At 55.2% G+C, this 18,323-nt stretch overlaps 1 protein-coding gene across 1 annotated transcript; it reads right to left on the bottom strand.

Moving 5' to 3' along the window:
- Positions 1 to 1,190: 1,190 nt before the first annotated feature.
- Positions 1,191 to 16,869, bottom strand: RBBP8NL (RBBP8 N-terminal like). The gene is made up of 14 exons (XM_084775016.1): positions 16,610 to 16,869; positions 11,514 to 11,648; positions 10,102 to 10,144; positions 9,266 to 9,361; positions 8,752 to 8,864; positions 8,310 to 8,382; positions 8,059 to 8,204; positions 7,889 to 7,971; positions 7,504 to 7,670; positions 5,895 to 6,606; positions 5,532 to 5,658; positions 5,180 to 5,253; positions 4,583 to 4,700; positions 1,191 to 2,794 (listed from the first exon to the last, which is right to left on the bottom strand). Exons 1-14 carry the CDS (start codon positions 16,803 to 16,805, stop codon positions 2,667 to 2,669), a joined length of 2,211 nt encoding a protein of 736 aa, XP_084631142.1. The 5' UTR covers positions 16,806 to 16,869; the 3' UTR covers positions 1,191 to 2,666.
- Positions 16,870 to 18,323: the final 1,454 nt, after the last annotated feature.

The following is an 18,323-nucleotide window of genomic DNA, read 5'->3' as shown; positions in this document are numbered from 1 at the left end:
CTTGGACAGGTGACCAGGGCTTTCGTATAATAGACCTTTCTGGTTATGTACCATTCACTCTGCCACAACCTGCTCTTTTCAGCTCCCAGCCTAAGTGGATGTCTTGTCTTAGTGTGGGACCTTGGTGTTTGGTGGATAATTGAGGAGGCACAAAGGAAAATCTCCCTGATGTTCTAAGGTCACCGCCTGCTCTGGTTCTGTGGCTACTGCAGCGGGTTCTGGAGTGGAGTTGGTTGAAGTACAGGAACTGGCTTCTTTGCTTGGGAAGAGAAGCCATTAGTGGTGTGACCCACAGGAGTCCACAGCTCCCTCTGTGCTTTCAAGGCTCAGTCAGGCTGATCCTGTCAGACACCTCCTCTCCTTGGCTTTCTCCCTCTTTCTTTCTTTCTTTCTTTTTTTTTTGAGACAGGGTTTCTCTGTGTAGCCTTGGCTGTCCTGGACTCACTTTGTAGACCAGGCTGGCCTCGAACTCACAGCGATCCGCCTGCCTCTGCCTCCTGAGTGCTGGGATTAAAGGTGTGCGCCACCACACCCGGGCCCCCAGTCTCCCTCTTTCATGCCTGCACAAGTAGACTTATCCTTACTCGCCCTCTCTGCTTCTCCCCTGCCTTTTCCAAACTGGCCTCTGCCAAGAACCAATGGTAAGGTGGGCAGTTTTTCTTCCTAGTAGAATGCAGGGCTTGGTCTAACTGTGTGGTGGGCACTCCCAGCAAGCGTCATTTCTGTCAGCTGGAAGCACTAAACACTGAAGGGGCCGTGGTGTCTGCTGACCTGGGTGTGGTGCCCAGCACCCAGCCAACTGTCTGCGAGTGATCGCGGGAGCCACTCACCTTTCTGAGTTTTGGTCCCCGGTAGCATGAAGAGCTGACAGGATGCCTAATGTGCTTTGGGATGGGTGACTGAGACACAGCAGTGTTGGGTCAGTGGTATGGTCCTTGCCACTGACATGAACAGTCCTTGATGGGGAGGGGAGAACAAAGTGGAGCAACCGAAGCGGGTTGTCAAATGGGAAAGGCAAGGAGGTGTGTCCCCAGCAGGGTGCCACGAGTGTGGCCCTAGCCCTGAGGCCAGGCCCCCAGTGCTGGCTGGCACTATGGGACCCGTGAGGGCCTTGGTGGACATTTAGGCAGGAACTTGGCTGTGGTGTTGTGGCAAACCTGACCATGAGGGCAGACTGAATAGAGAGAGCATAAGCTTGTGTTTAATTTAATTTTGAACAAACAAACAAACAAACAACTCATGAAACCTGTAATAACTATCTGAGCGCGCGCGCATGCGCGCGCGCGCACACACACACACACACACACACACACACACACACAACCCTGAATGTCCTGTCAGGTGACAGGTGAGAGGCCACTGTCTGCCCAGTGGAGAATGGAACCTCGTCAAGCCCAGACTTCACCCAGCCCCAGTTCTGGAAGTGTGAGACTTTACAGCTACACTCGCAGCACCTTTCATGCTGTGGTACCGTCCAACTGGCTTGGTCGCTTGGGTCTCCCTTACTCAGGTATGGGCGAGTGAGTTTTCTTTGGCCTTCGCCCTGATTTCTTAGCTGGCACCTAGAGGCTTATAAAAGTTTGCTAGGAACGTTGCCTACTTCGCACAGTCCTATTCACCCCTCAGAATCCAAATCTAAGTTTTAGGTGCCACCTTCTTTGACCTCCCCAAGACAGCTTCTCTTGTCCTTATCTCTCTCCTCACACTGGACCCTGATTCAGAGCTTTTAGCCTTTTGCCTACAGCGCCTGTCTTTGCCCTGGAAATGGCAGTTCTTAAGCTTTATCATACAGGAATTTCCCTGAGTCTCCTCAATACCCTCAGGATTCAGTGGCCCAGGACTGATTATTTTTTTCTCCTCTTCCTCCTCCTCTTCCTCCTCCTCCTCCTCCTCCTTCCTCTTTTTGAGACAGGGTTTCTATGTGTGTAGCCTTGGCTGTCCTGGACTTGCTTTGTAGATCAGGCTGGCCTGGAACTCACAGACAACCTCCTGCCTCTGCCTGATCCTTGTACTGGGATCAAAGGTGTGCACCACCAAGCCTGGCCTCAGGAGAGGGCCAGGCACCTGCCTCACTAACACCAGGTTGTTAGAGTGCAGGAGCTCTGCAGAATGTAAAGGGCACTTTGTTTCTGCCTTCCTGTCTTTGTAGCTGATCCTAGACCGCCTGCCTAAATGGGTCAAGGCCTCTGACTTCAGCCCTGGCAGCTGCATATGTTCTTCGTGGTCTTCTCTGAGCTCTTGGGAGACCGCATCTGACCAGGTACCCTGCGCACGGCCCTCCCCTTTTCCTCTTTGCTGGTTGCATTTGCCCAGACTCCACAAGGGGGCGTCTGAGACCATTGCCTCTTGAAGCTTCCTTCCTGGCCTGGAAAAGTCTGCAGCGTCTGCCCAGATAAAGAAGCGGGAGTTGCAGCTAGGCTGGGGCTCCCTACTCCCTGCCCTGCCTCCGGGTGCAGGTCCATCTTCCTTCAGGCTTGGGATGGGAAGAAGCTGCCGTGAGGCCTGGGAGGGGGCGTGGCTCACCAGCCCCTCCAGAAGCGGACCACGCCTCTGCGCACTTACTGTTCCAGGCTCTCTTCAGGTTGAGAGGCTTCACACGTGACTAGTCCCTGACAGATGACAGACAGCCTCCTCTGGGCAAGTGCAGCGTCTCTCAGTCTGGTGGGCTAGGACTCCTGGCAGCTGCTAATGGGGGAGAGGCTGCAGTCTTCCATGTCCCTTGGGCTCCTGGGATCTTCTGCTGGTGTCAGGGGTTCCTGTGGTTTCCTTCTCCCATGAGATGGCTTCTTGGGGGCTGTGAGAAATATGGAATTAATTATAAGAGACATGGCAGCAGGCCCTGTGGACTTGTAGGTCCTTCCTAGAGGGTCTTCTGACTTGCAACTTCTAGGCTCAGGAGAGCTCAACTCCGTGAAGTCAGTCACCGGTTTTTGTTCCTAAGAAGGTAGCGAATGGGCGGAGCGAAGGAGAACCACAGGGCCACCTCTCCCACAGAGCCTAACTCCAGCCTCTCTCACTGCCACTGAGTGGCTGGGACTGTGACTACAAGGTCTGGGCAGGTCACACCTAGGACCTTCTGAGATGCTGGGTCTGTGCAGCCGGCCTGTGGCTTTGGGCCAATTAACCCATCGAGCCTCAGTTTCCCTGCGTGTCAAGCAGTGTCAGTTCTATACACTAGCCAGAGTTATAAGCCCAAGGCAGAGACAGCTACATATCCTGTCCACTCTGCGTGGCTCAAGATAATGCTGGGATGTGTGACAACCCTGCTAGGTTAAGTTGGGAGCATGAATGACCCTTACAGGACATGGGCCTATTCTCACTGATTGCCAGACAAGTGTCCTGGAATGGAGGAGTGCCACCCACAGGATGCCTGGTGCCAGCCATCCTTTGTCCAATTATAGCCGAGAGGACGGGGGTGTGTGGGGGTGGGAGTGAGGGGTGGGGGGGGGCCAGCTGAGTCAGTGTGGAAGGTGACATACTGGTAACTCAGAGGACCACACCCTACTCCGTGTGCATAAAGCAGGAAGTGTTTCGAAGTGAAACAGTCACCCTGGCCTCTACTCCAAGCAAACACAGGTTGCGGTCAGTCCCTTTCCGGCAACAATGGCTTATTGTAGTGGCCCCGGCCCAGCCTGCTGAGCTGTAGGCTGGGCAAACATAGGCCACATGCATATTAGCTTAGGTGTTCAAAGACTCGCCATTGTGCATTGGAAGAGGAAGTGCCCTGATACTCTTCCCGGGGGACCAGGTTGAGATGCCTGCTATCTTATCAGGCAGAGTTGAGCTCAAAGGCACCGCCCTGGGCAAACACGTGAGCAACCCTAACACCGAAGGAACACATACCCTAGGGCCAGCCGGATGTACCGCTGTGGCTCCCCAAAGGGGCACAGGAAGGTCCACGGATGCCAGTCCCAGGGAGCTGCTTGCAGGGGGACAGTAATAACTGTCCTCAATCCCCCTCCCTCTTTTTCCTTTTTGAGACAGGGGCTCATATATCCTAGGTTGGCCTTGATTTTGCTATGTAGTTGAGGATGACAATGTGATGTACATTGTTCCCCTGTGGCTGGGTGCAGTGGTGCACACGCCTTTAATCCCAGAACTCAGGAGGCAGAGGCAGGACAACCTCTGTGAATTCAAGGGTAGCTTGGTCTACAGAGTGAGTTCCAGGCCAGTCAGGGCTACCTAGAGAAACCTTGTCACAAACCAAACCAAACCAAACCAAACCAAACCAAACCAAACCAAAACATTGTTCCCTGTGGAAACTGTCATTTTGTTTTAGAGGCTGGCAATGGAATCTAGAGCCTCATGTATGCCAGGCAAGCCTTCTGCCAGCTGAGCTATATCCCCAGCCCCTCGTGGCTCCAGTCTTATCCCACTGGGGTCTATGGAGCTCTGGTGTCAGTCCTCTTGAGGGAGAGACACTAAGGCAAGGAAGCCATTTGGTCAGGATTCACAAAGGCCTTTTCTGGGGAGGCTCAGGGCTTCAGTCAGGCTCCAGCAGGTCCTCAGGTACCATTCTCCAGGTGGCTTGAGATGCACCCAGCACATACTGGCCCTACTTGTCCCTCCAGGATGTAGGTACCTTTGTCCTGCAGGTCTGAGGCCCATTTCCTCTTTTGTTGTGGACCCTGTTGTTGGTCTTCAGCATGTCCCTCGCCTGGGATGCTCGGCTCTGTACTTGCCTCAGAGGTCAGGCCCACCTGAGCAGAAGGGAACACACTCAGGCCAAGGAGCAACCCCCTCTCCTGCCTGGGCATCTGCCAGAACTACCTTGAAGATTTATTTATTTATTTATTTATTTATTTATTTATTTATTTATTTATTATGTATACAGGGCTCTGCCTGCATGTACATCTGCAGGCCAGAAGAGGGCATCATATCACATTATAGATGGTTGTGAGCCACTGTGTGGTTGCTGGGAATTGAACTCAGGACCTCTGGAAGAACAGACAGTGCTCTTAACTTCTGAGCTATCTCTCCAGCCCCCCCCCCTTTTTTTTTAGATTTTTCGAGACAGGGCTTCTCTGTGTATCCTTGGCTGTCCTGGAGTCGCTTTGTAGACCAGGCTGGCCTTGAACTCACAGCGATCCTTCTGCCTCTGCCTCCCGAGTGCTGGGATTAAAGGCGTGCACCACCACGCCCGGCCAGAACTACCTCGAGTGAGTGGCTGAGGACCCACCTTAGTGTCTGAGGTATCCAACTCTTCTTCCAGTCGCTCCAGCTCTGGCCTCTGAGCCATGACCTTGCTGGGCTCTGAAAGACAAATGAGGTCAGCCAGGCTGGTGGCCTTGGGCATGCTGTCCCAGGACAAAGAGAATGACTCTTCATATAAGGACTGTTAGCCTGCTGCAGGACTCTTGCTGGAGATCTGAACCCAGGCTCACCTGCTTGGCTCCTACAGCCCCGTGGGATGGAGGAGCAATGTCTTCTGGGCCTCAGAGCCTCGGTGCACAGTGGGAGAGACCCAGCCAGGGGCCAGCAGGCTGTCCCTTGCCTTTCCACTGGACTGGGGCTCTGAGTGATGACTTTACCTGTGGTCCTGTCAGGGTCAACCCTCTGCAGGTGGGGCACTGGCATTGGCATTCCTCCAGCCTCCTTGTCTGTCCTTCCAGGAGATGCCAGGCTGGCGTGGGTCCCTGGGAGAGGGTGTGAGGTGTCCTGCGGGAGGCAAATTAATGGTTTGAGTATCTCTGTGTGTGTGGGTACCCCTGAGCCATCTCAATCTTCAGGCTGTAGTAGGTGTTCAGCCCCTCCCATTCGAGTGTGAACAAGACAGCTAAGCTGCTCTTTGTCATCAACTGCTGGGGCAGAGAGAAGAAGGCAGGCCAGGGAGGTGTAAATGCCACCCTGCAGTGAAGGTACATAAAAGATGAAGACAAGGCTGGGATCTTTACCTCAGGAGGAGTGTGTTCTTCAGGCTCCTGAGCTTTGGTCTCTGTGCTGTCATTGCTGGGATTGTGGGGACTATGAATCAGGGGTCTGGACAAGGTGGGCGGCTGGGGGCTGGCAGTGTGAACAACTGTGGGGCTGAGTGGCAAAGCTTGGCCGGTCAACTTGGAGATGTCTCGACACCGTCCCCGGTCAGAGAGGTCCAGAGGCTTGTCTGGGGGGCAATCTTGAGTGGTCAAGTGTGCCTCCTTCCTCCAGGTGCAACCTTGGCCTGTGGACTGAGGGTGCCACGCATCAGGCTGGGCGTCTGTGCTCAGAGCTGTCCTGGGGGCTTCGCTCTCAGAGTTCTCAGAATCCGAGCCAGCTGGTGAGGGAGATGGCATCTCTTCTGGTGCAGATGGGACCCTCGACCTGGCACTGCCTGCCCGTGCCCGTGCGCGGAGCTGCTGCTGGATCAGCAGCAGGTGCAATGCTCCTTCTAGCCTTGGGTCCTGCATGCCCATGAAGGCACCAGGCTCGTCCCATGTTTCTGCCTCTCTAGCCTTCAGGCCATGGGGCAGGGGGCTACTGGCTGATGTAGCAGGAGCCAGGGTGCTGCTGTGGGGGCTTTGCAGGTGCAGAGACAGGTGGCGATTCAGGAGGGAGAGGCGATCGGCTTGAAGGGAGCGCTTCAGGGTCTCATAGGCTATGGCTGACGGCCGGGAGGCCCGCAGGAAGCTAGGGGAAAGAGAAGAGTGACCACAGTGGCCCTTGGCCATCAGTGACTGGGTAAGTGAGCTCCGAGAGGGAGGAAAAAGACACCTCATTTCATGGATGGGAAAGCTGAGGCTCAGGAAAGTCGGGTAAGCTACCTGAGGTCACATGGCCATGGGAAAGGGCAGGTTCTCAGGCCCTGGCTCTGGAGGCCACTAGGTATAGAAGAAGGTGGTAGATTTGGCCAAAGAGGACCCAGAGCCTGGACACTGCGTCCTTTATCTCCTCCTGCATCTTAGTTAGCTTTAGCTGTCAACTTGACACAGCTTAAAGTCTGGATCTGATTGGCTGATGTAGGAGAGCCCCGCCCATGGTGGGTGGCACCATTCCCTGGGCAAATGCTCCCAGCCGGTAGAAGAGAACTAGCTGGCACTCTACTCCACAGATGCCAGATGCGGCTGCACTTGCTTTGCTGTGAGCGAGTCCCCCCAGGAGAAGCAATGCTGCATAAAGTAGCAGGCCTTCTTCAACTTCCTGCTTGAGGTTCCGCCCTGACTTCCTTCAGGCATGAACCCTGAGCTGTGAGCTGAAATAAACCCTTTCCTCCCTTACATTGCTGTTGGTCATGTTTATCACCGCAACTGAAAGGAGATCTTGTGAGGGGAGTGTCTGACCCTCCCGTCCATCTCCCACAGCCGCACTGGCTCCGCTAGGCAATGAGACTCAGGCATTACATAGGTCCCCGTATGTATAGGTATACTCCACCGTGGCCTGGTCACTCAGGAACTGTGAGAGCTGTGAACCAACCTGGATGTCCAGAAACGTCACTCAGGAGAAGGTAGGGTACCTGGACAGATACTGAGCAGCACTCTGCTATGGGGTGCCAGCAGAGAGCTGCTCCTCATAGTAGGTGGGCCTCACCTGTCCATGCGGAGGCTGTGTTCGTATGCCGGGCTGGGCGGGCTGCTTCTGGCGGATGGCGGTGGGGGCGTCCCATTGGCAGTGCTGCAATCTGGTGGGCAGGCCCTGGAGCCAGGCCGCACTACGGCTACTGTCGAGTGCAGTTGGTTGGAGATGCACTGAGGGCTCTGTACGGGGCAAGAGGGTGGGTAGGCCAATCACCCAGGCTCTCCTCTCCTACCTCACATGAAGCTCTGTGTCCCTGTCTGGCCTGGGGACAGGCCTGATGGGTATGAAGCTGGCACAGGGTACCTTGCACACAGCAGGAGGCTGCTGCTGGCCTGCTTGCCTGGAAGGCAAGTGTGGGGGTGGGATGGGGGTGGGGGTCCAGGAAGCGGGTCCTCACCATGTCCAGGGTCCGTGGCTCGGGCAGGTTGGCAGCTGGGGAGACTCTGGCCATTGGGGATGTCTTGTGGCTTGACACCTTATCTGTGGGAGGAGGAGTGACAGCTAGGGAGACCCTGTGGCATCCCCCCAGGTGCCCACTCTCTCAGCCTCTCCCCTAACCCTGCTGACCTTTGCCTGGCTGCTGCTCTTCCTCAGCCTCCTCTGGGCCTCCTGGTGTGTTCTCAGTGGTGCCCTTCCGGCTACTGGGGGAGTGCAGTGGCATGGGTGACGGGGGCTCTGAGGTGCCCTCCCAGGCCTGGGGTGCAGCCTTGTCTCTGGAGGGGAACAGGGCTGATGATGAGGATGTAGAAGCGAGAGCACCTGGGGCGGCCAGGCCACTCCGCAGGGCAGGTGTCCGGGGCCTGTGCTGCCCCACTCACCCCAGGCTCCGCAGCCTCTTCACTTCTTCTTTCAGGATCTTGTTTTCCTCCCTCAGCCCATTCATCTCATTGGCTGCAAGGAGTGAGGCCGTAGGTCAGGGGTGGAGACAAGAGGCTCCCACAGTACAGGGAAGTCCTATTCTGCTTGCTGTAGCCTGGCACATAGCAGGAGAGACGGTGATACTAATACTGTCTGTGAGACAGTGTTGGTAAGGGCCGGTCTGCACCCCAGCTTGTCCCTAGAGCTCCCCTCAGGAAGGTTGGAGGGGACCCACACCCCACTTAGGAACTGAGAAGAGACACAGGCCACTGGGGGCCTCGTCCCATGTGTCAGGGAACCAGAGCGTGCCGTCTGCCATGTGCCATGCCTCTTCCTTTCCTATGGTTCTGTGTGGGCTGGGCTGGCTGGCCCTGGGGTCCCTGGACTGTGGGTGTGGCTCACTGAGGATGCAGAGGTGCTGCAGGCTCTGCAGGTGTGCACTTTCCAGTTCCAGTTGCTTCTTCCTGGCCAGCTCCTGGGTGACCATGCATCGGTCGCACAAACCAGCCCGCAGCCTGGGGACAGGAGGAGCCATACTGAGGCACATGTTCTGATTCCTTTTCCCAACTATATTCCATGGACCCCCAGGCCTGCCTCCTGCTGAGGGATTAGGAGCCCATTGTAATTACATTTGGAAAGGAGTCTTTTGTTGTTGTTGTTTGAGACAGGGTCTCTCTGTGTAGCCTTGGCTGTCCTGGACTCGCTTTGTAGAACAGGCTGGCCTTGAACTCACAGAAATCTGTCTACCTCTGCCTCCCGAGTGCTGGGATTAAAGGCGTGCGCCACCACGCCCAGTGGGAAAGAATCTTTGAAAAGAGATTCTCTTAAGGGTCCGTGGAGTGCTGGTGTGGGGACATCTGTCTGGTTTGGTTTGTGCTAAAGATTGTCAGATTGGCTCTGGGAGGGGCCACCTCACCTGTTCTCCAGAACCCGCAGGTTCTCCTTCAGCGCCTTCTGCTGCTCCCGGAGCTGGTGATTCTTGGCAAAGAGCTCCTCTACCCTCTGTGCATCTCTGTGTGACAGACAGCTGAGGTGGGCTGCTGGTCTTGATGCCCTGTGTAGCCTGGGTTTGGGTGGGACCTCCCTAGTGGCTTCCCATGGCGACCTGCCCCGTCCAGTCTGATTGTTGTGTTGCCTTAGCTATGGGACCTTGGTCTAGTTCAATGGTTCTTAAGCGGTGGTCGAGGCCCCTTTGAGGGTGTTGAGCGACCTTTTCACAGGGGTTGCCTAAGACCATTAGAAAACACGGATATATACATTATGGTTCATAACAGTAGCAAAATTACAGTTATGAAGTAGCCATAAAGATAATTTTATGGCTGGGGGTGTGTGTGTCGCCACAACATGAGGAGCTATATAGAAAGGGTTGCAGCATTTGAAAGGTTGAAAACCACTGGTCTAGTCAGAGATGGGACACAGGAGGGTCACACAGCAATTGAAGTTGAGTTGGGCCTCATAACAAGTATTGTCACTGGCACTTTGGTCTCCCTCAGTCTCGAAGTGGATGGCCATGCCAGACCCCTTGGGACTGATGTCTCAATAGTCTAGTCCTAGCTCTACCACATAACTAGTATGTCACCTTGGCCAAGGGATTCACTGCCCCATCCTTGCCATGCTAAGCCTCAGTTTCCCTTTGTTCGGGATGCTGGGTGGGCTGCCATCCTGAGACCTTGGGGGTCAGTGTGGGTGGCCATGGCCTGTGGGAACAGCTGCCCTCCCCTCTGCTCCTCTGGCTCGGCTGGGCTGACTCACCGGCACCGCTCTGAGTTCAGTTCTAGAAGCTTGTTCTGCAGGCCTGGCAGGGAGGACAGAGAAGGTGTGTTTCAGGTCCGGCCTAGCTGCCTCCTCACTGCAGTGGTGGGAGCTGAGCAACAATGTGGGAACTCCTGCCTCAGCTGTCACATAGGATCCTCTCCAGACCCTGGGAAGGGTGTGGGGAGGACGCCCCATCTGCACCGCTGCCCAGATGTTCTGTTTTCCTGAGCTCAGCCTCTGATTAGACATTGGTAGAGACCCTGGTCCAGAAGTACCTGGCCATCTGGGAGAAGCAGCAGATCTAAGAGGGGCTACTTTCTGAGGGACCAGGAGGGAAACTAGATGCACCCCTAACTTCTCCTGGACCTGCCAATGTGTACTGGGTTCACTAATGGGATGGAAAGACCTGGGCACCTGTGCTTCCCTTCTAGTTAGTTCTGTTCAGTCCTCAGATCAACATAATCTCTGAGAGTGGGGCTGGCCATCCACTCTCTCAGCAGCTGCAAGTTCTTTGCCTCTGGGGGTTCAGGAGTCTCTGCCCCATCCTGAGTTCCTGTGTACCCAACCAAGTCCCTTAGCTATAATAAGAGTTATCCGTCAGCTCAAACCAATTGCCAAAAGAGGTCCACTCCTCTGTTAGGGAGTGGCCTGGTCTCCTCTTGGTCAGTGCTGACTCCAAGACTCTCAAGCTCCAGTCCCGTTAGGCCTAGCTTGTATCCCAAAGCACACTGGAGCAGGTATTATTTCTGTAGCTTCTGGGACATTTCCTGTGACACTAGATATGTAATCAACAGGCTTTTAGAGCAAGCCCACAAGACCCTCTTCTGGCTCCCACACTTCCTTGGCATCTAGGAGGCTGATGTCAGCCTGGCCTGGGGGTTCCCAGAAACAGCCCGCCTTCTTCCCTGTGGTTTGGGGGAGTGGCTGGTTTCTTTGACCTTCAGGTCTCCCAGGACTGAACTGGAATTGCAGTGGAGTGGGTGGAGGGCACCCTGACCAGTGGGGGAGCTTAGCCGGGGCTGGAGGAAAGGCGTCCGTTCTGTGCCAGCGGCACCTCATATGGCCTTAGGAGCCTCTAGAGTGAGCACCCTCTCCCTCTCCCTCTGCCAGCCCAGCAGGGACGTGCTTGGGGCTGGATGTCGCCTGTGGTCATGAGGTGTTGATAATGCCCCCTGCGTATGCCCGTCTCCTGGCCCACACCACAGGCTACAGTCTATAGACATTCTGGATGCCGCAGTGCTCAGAGCTGAGTCTGGGCCAGGCTGCGTATCTGAACACATTGCAGCTTGTGTCCTTGTGTCAGGATTCCAGTCTCCAGCCAGCCAGCCAGCCAGCCAGGCCGACTGATGACTAGAGGACAGATCCCTGGCCTGCCGGCAGCGCAGTGGAGCCTTCCATTGGCCACTCACCCAGGACCTCCTTCTCATGGGCCTCCTTCAGCCTGTTCAGTGACTCCATGAAGTTGTCCATGGCTCGGGGTGCGCTGGCCACTCTGCACTGGCTGTGAGGAGCGCTGGGGCCTTTACTTTCCTTCTGTGTCCAGCCTGCAGAGAGGAGGGTGGGGAGAGAGTTGGCTTAAGTAGAGGCTGTGGGCTGAAAAGTAGGTGAACTTCCCATGTGTTGGGCAAATCTGCTCCGTGTGAGGGGTCGCCCAGGGAGGCGAGGTAGAGAGAGAATTGGCTAATGGTTGGGGAGTGGAGGTTGAAATGGTCAGACTGCTAGGCATACACCTTGCCTTCTGAAGGCTGGGCAAGGAGTGGGGCCGAGGGACAGCTGGGGACCCTGAAGCGTAGTGGATTCTACATCACACAGTGGCTGTGGTGGCCACAGGAGCTTACTGACAGAGACGTCTAATGGTGTGGGGAGAGAAACCAGGAAGGTGGCTCCCAAACTGGCTTTATAGACCCACTGGGCTCCCATTCCCCTACAGTTGGCCACAGTAGTGGAGGTAGATGGTTGGTGACTCTGTGTTTAGTGGGAATGGAGAATTGAGAGGTCCCTCAACTGGGAGCTGAGGCTCATCTCAGTGAAGGATGTCCTCATGGGTTTACTAACTACCCCAGAGGCTGAGGGGCCAAGTTTAGGACATACGACTCTAGCTGGCTGTTTCCTCTCCTGGATTTAGTACCGTTACCACTTTCACTGAGGTTCAGAGAGAGGCTATCCCCATTTCTTTTAGTGGGGGAAGGAGATTTGAACACGGACCTTGCTCATTCATCTAGTGTGAACCTGGGATGTTTTCCAGTGGGCCTATATGCTCAGCTGTGTAGGCCTTACCTTGCTAAAGGCTCAGAATGTGAGACCAGCTGGCTGGGACAAACAGGGCTAGCAAGGGGCTGAGCTGGCACCTGCAATTCCACCCAGACTCGCCCAACGGGTGGCTCTTCCCAGGCCCCTAGCACCTTCTGTATGGGCTGGGCCAACACTTGTAATGGAGCCAGCCAAGGGAGCCTGAGGTGCCTGTAGGCTTGGGAGAGGCCTGTACAGGATCTGGGTCCACATGCTGTCTTTCTGTATTCTAGCTCATCACACACACCAGTTGGCTGTTACGCTCAGGGTCCCCAAAGGGCAGTCCTGAATTGTCTGCTGCAGATCGCCTTAGTTCCCTCAGATGCAGATGGTGCTTCCAGTCCAGAGACCCGTGGCCATGAGAAGACCGAGCAAAGTCATCCTGATCCTGGGTAACAGCGCTATAGGCATGAGGTGACTTCCCTGGTAAGCAGATGGCAGAGATACACATATGGCTGAAATAAAGTGGAAGTCAGTTTCCTGGGTCCTGCCATGCTGTGGCTGTCCCTGTGTCTAGCTTCCACCATTCTGGAGTGGTGGAGGTCTGGGAAGGAAGTGGAGGGCACCAGTTTCCGGGATGTAGTCTGCGAGCCTTGGCATTTTGGTGCAGAAATGGGCATGCTGGCTTTTGAAAAGACACAGTCCTTGCCTGGAAGCCTTGTGCTACAGGCCAGCAGAGTGGCTGTCCCCAGTAAGCCTGCTCTGTGGGACTAGGCTTGCTGAAGGTGGCTGGCAACTTGGGGGTGCAGGGAAGTCTGTAGGTGGGTGTGGGTCTTTCCAGAGGCCAAGGCTATATTGTGCATCTGGGTTTAGGGATCTGTGAAAGGAAATAAGCCTGAAAGAATAATAGGCTCAGTGCAACCTTTAACCCAGAAGGGCGTTGCCTGGGAGACTGTGAGGCTTTAGGGGCTGCAAACAGCAGAGAGGTAATGGGCGCAGGCAGAGATCCCGAACTCTGTGCCTTAGGGTCCCTAGTCGGGGGCAAGGGTGTCCCTAGCCTGGAAGGTCTGTGTGGCACTGCATCCATGGGAAAGAGCTGGCAATGGGATGAGTCTGCTGGATTTGTTGCTGCTGCCTGGGCAGCTCGGGAGGCTGGTCCAGAGTTGGGAACAGCTCCACCTACACAGACGGTACACACCTCCGGGCCTACTGTGCTTCCCTTTGTCTGCGAGGACTCAGGGACAGAGGTGGGGTTTGTTCAGAATCAAAAGCTGGCAAGGGGAGGGAAGCTGCCCGTGAGAGACTGCTTCTATGTGGACAGGTTGGGTGTCGTGGGATCCTTCCCCGGTCAGAACAGAGGATGCCTGAGGGAGAGAAGGAACCTCCCACCACACCACACATCTTCACCAGGGAGGCTCACTGTAAACTCTGCCTGCCTCCTAGGAAGCCAACTTGAACCTCAGGCTCCCTCCCCTTCCTCCCTGCTCCTCCCAGTCCCTCACGTGCTCCAAGGAATCTCCCTTGTCTCTGTGGAACCTCTACTTGTCTCAAGGGCCTCTCTCTCTACATATACCTTTGGGTCCCAATCTGCCTCCTAGAACATCCACATGCTCCATGGGGCCTCCACTACCCCAAGGGTCCCATGGAGCATGTGCTCTCTCAGGAGCCCTACCTGAACCTCAGATGCTCTCATCTGTTCTATGGAGCCCTATCTGTTCTGTAGAGCCCCCCCCCCCCACTGGCTCCTTAATCTTACCTGCCTCCCGGGAGCCTCACCTGAACCTCAGACTTTTCACCTATCCCTCACAGCCCCCCTACCATCCACCCCCACTCCGTGGCCTCTGAGAGGAGTTAGGGGTTTCCATAGTCAGTCACGGTCAGCAGGATGTTACTGTCCCAGAGGAGAGCCACTACCCTTGCCCAGAGTTCTAGCCTGGTGTTTGAATATGGTTCTTGTCCTTCCTTTGTGTACCCTTGCGTAAGTTGCCTCACCACCCCCTCCTCTGCCAAACATACCCGCCAGGCCCCTGTTTCCTCATCTGGAGGTAATGACACACCTCTGTCCTGTATTGGGTTTCTGTGAGAGTTCTACCAGTATCGCATATTCTAGGCAAAAGGCGGGTGGCACATATTCCGTGTGTGACAGAGGGAACCCTGAACCTCTTATATCCCTCATGTATAGCCCCCAGGGAGCTAACAGTGTCCTCCATCCTTGTGACAGGCCCGAGTCTCACGAACAGGAAGACCGGTTGTAGGCGGACAAATCCCTCACCTTGTTCAAAGCAGAGGCCTGCCATCAACAGAGGTCACAAAAGTGCTCACCAGTCCATGGGTGCTTGGTGGCCATCTCAGGGGAGGTGTCATTCATTCCCTACAGATGAAGGCCCTTGGCTTCAACTGTAGCTCCCAATAAGACCAGGTGCCATCTGTCTCAGTAGTAAAGCCCAAGTGGTTGGTCTGGGGCAGCTGGAGCCTCTGGACCCTTCCTGCTGCCTGACCATGTCACTGGCAGATGATGGTGGCTGCCTTCCTTCCCCTCCTAGAGTGCTAAATCAGAGGAAATTGGTGCCATCTGGCTGGCTGTCCTTAATGCTTGATCCCTTTCTCTTAGCAGGCCCTCAAGGGAAGAGGACTCCTCTTCCGACAGCGGTTCTTTAAGGGCGTCTGTTGGTCTATCCGCCTGATGGCCGCCTATCCACAGCACACAGAAAGCAGTACTGACCACAGTGGTGGCAATGACAGCAGGAGTTTTGCACACACAGCATCTCACTAAAGATTTTCTGGCCCAGGCGTGTTAACATCTTCCCAGCATTTTGCCGAGGATGTTACCTGGCCCGCTGTCTACCTTGGCAGGTCTATCCAGAGTCAGGAGCACCACCAAATGTGACTGGGGCCCATTTGACCTTGGAGGAAGCACAGAGCGTCCTATACTATGGAATCTGCCTTCAAAGCATGGAGTGGACAAGAGGCAAGGAGGCAGAAGCTGGATTTGAATCAGAGTCTAGCCGGTCCATCTCCTCTTGTTCTCTGTGCGGGAGACAAAGCATTTCACATTGGCTTCATACAAGCTACTTGTCTGTGCCTTAGTTCCCCATTCATAAATCTGGTGGTGGTGACTAGGGAGGCAGGGGGAGCCTGGTGTATAGTGGAAGCTTCCATGTGTGATGGAGGGGGCCAGGCAGGGAACAGAGTTCTCCTAACCCGTGTGCTCCCACATGCTCTTCAGGGTCAGCCATGGCAGTCTATTGGATAGAGACTTGAGGTTCAGAAACATTATCAATCTACAATTGTCATCTCACAAGAGACACGGCCTAGACGGCAACAGGTCTCCTGACGACCTCTTGGGTTAGTCCGCATGGTGGGCTGTATTGAAAGAGGTTTCCTTGGTCGGGTGGCTTCTGAAAGCTTTCTGACACACAGGCCCCTGACAGACAGGTAGCCACCACACACAGAGCAACACCTTCAGTTTGAGAAACCACATCTGAGTACGTGCCAAAAGTAAATGCCTTTGCGCAGGCTCAGCCCATCCCCTGCCATACACACAGCCCTTAGACGGGGGTAGCGATGGCTGTGTACACACAGGCAAATGGGTACAGACATTTGCGTGCCCCATGCTTGCGTGCACACTGCCTGTCTGGGCACAAATAAAAGAACAAGGCAGCTTTGGTAACAGCTCAGGTAACAGAGGGCCCTGCAACCTGACCCCGGCCTCCTGGGCCTGGGGGTAGGAGACTGAATAGGTTGGTGATCTTGTCTCCCACTGCCTGCTGCAGTACTGCGGCCACTGACCCAATCTTAGGGCCTGACAATGTCCTCTGCCAAGCTCTGAGCTATGGGTGGCTGGACCTGGCCTTGCCCTCCGCTCATTCCCATGGCTGCAAAGTCTCCGGGCCCACAGGGAGCTAGGCAGTGAGAGGTCCTGGACATGGTGCTGACCACAAGCCAATTTCTGTGCCTTGAGACCCCCTGCAGAGATTGGAGGCCACAGTTCCATGCCAGGCGTTGTCTTTTTGCTGCACCCAAACATCTGCTGAAACCCTTGAGCCATCCTTCTCCTTGCTTGGTCCCCAGGACCAGGCATCAGGTAGTTCTCCAAACTGCCCCATACTCCATGCTGCCTGTCCCTGCCTCCCGCCTCACAGGCCTTCTGTTTCCTGTTTCTGGCCTCCTGCTCCTAAGCCTGAGCTTGGGTCTCCAGCCCCCATGGTGAGCACCCCAACAACTCCAGTCCACCCAGCTCCTGGAAGGGCCCTGCCTCCTGTAACCGTGTACTCACATGGCCACTTGGCCAGCCTTGGACCTCCAGGGGCCTCGGTCCTCAGTGATCCCCACCCGGGAGAGAGAGAGGAGCAAGCAGTATGAACTTGCAAGAGAGAATTTTGACCAAACCCGCCTGACAGGTTTCCGATTCTCCCAGCCGGGAGCTGTGAGGAGGCAGGGACTGCCCAAAGCTGCCCGACTGGTCTGGCCATCTCAGGAAGAGTGGAAGAACCGGCTGGCCATGTGCATAGAGCTGGCTTGTTTCCCCACAATCCCGGCTGCCTGGGTGCCTCCGCCTGACCCGTCACATGGAGCATCCTGTGGGGTCCTGGATAGAAGCATGGCTATCCTGGGCCACAGCAGGGTGTGTGGGCATTTAACAAGGAAGGGAAGATGCTGCTGGCCTTGCCACTTGAGGGTCAGATGTTTAGAGGGCGCCTATGGGTGTCCATACCCAGCTTGCCTTGGGCTGACCTTGGGCAGGTGAGGAAGTTTTCCTGTTTAACCTTAGTTTCCTGGTCTCTGGCTAGAATGACCTTGGATGGACACCGTTCACTTCTCCTGACTTGGCTTCTTTATCTGTGGCTTGTGGATTAAAACCCAGGGCCTGAGCCTCTGGAGACTACCATTCAGAGACCTCACTGCTTCAGGGGCTGTCAAGTACCCACTACGGCCTCCCCAAGATAGACGTCTGGCCTCTGCTGGTGGTAGAGGCGGGCAGGGGCTAAGTCTCTGTGGGTGCCTCCACCGGATAGACATCTCTGGTTTTCAAGACAAGCTGGATGTCCCAGCCAGGTGAAACCCTGGGGTGACAAGTGGGGCAGGGGGCTGGCTTGGTATGAGGTAGCTTGGTGCAAGGTGCTAGCGGAGCCAGGCACTGTGGTGTCATGCCATTTGCTTTCTGGACAGTGACATTGTGACTGCATTCATGCCGAAAACAGTGTCCTCCGAGGCCAGGCATGCCCACATCCCTGTCCCCTTCTCTCTTGTTTACTTGCCCCTCACCATCCCTTACTTCAGCTTGTCTGGCTCTGCCCAGAAACAAGGGGGCTCCCTCATTCACGGGGCCATGGAAGGCACATACTGAGGGTCTGCCAGAGCAACCATATTGACTAGGAGAGGAGGAAGTCTTGGGTCTTGAGGGATATAAGACTTCCTGTTGCTGGCAAGCCGGCCTTGGGCTTGGGGGTGAGAATGGACTGTCTCTAGCCCCAGGATGACCTTGTCTAGGCTCCAGGAAGGGGAAGGTTTTAGGCCACAGAGTGCTGTATAGATGCATGCTCCCCACATTCTGGCTGGGCCTTTGTGAGAGGTGTCTGCCTGCTCAGCACGTGTGTCTCTGCACATGTCCCGCCGGAGGGAGAGGGCATGTTCTGTGTGGGCCTTGTCTGATAGCTGAAGAAAGAGGACATGTGTGCATGTGCGTGGATGCTTTGCTTGCTTCCGGCTAATGTCTGAAGTGTTCCCTCAACTCATATGTTGACTTATTTTTTAAAAAATTTTATTTATTTTTATTTTATGTGCATTGGTGCTTTGCCTGCCTGTGTGTCTGTGGGTGTCAGATTTTGGCGTTACAGACAGTTGTGAGCTGCCATGTGGTGCCGGGAATTGAACCTGGGTCCTCCGGAAGAACAGTCAGTGCTTCCACCTGCTGAGCCATCTCTCCAGCCCATACGTTGACTTCTTAACCCTAAGGCTGTAGTACTGTAGGGTCTTTAATGGCAGTCAGG

The sequence above is a fragment of the Acomys minous genome, assembly GCF_964271855.1.
Source record: "Acomys minous genome assembly, chromosome: 3".
Lineage (NCBI taxonomy): Eukaryota > Metazoa > Chordata > Mammalia > Rodentia > Muridae > Acomys > Acomys minous.
This window is presented reverse-complemented; position numbering and strand designations above follow the sequence as displayed.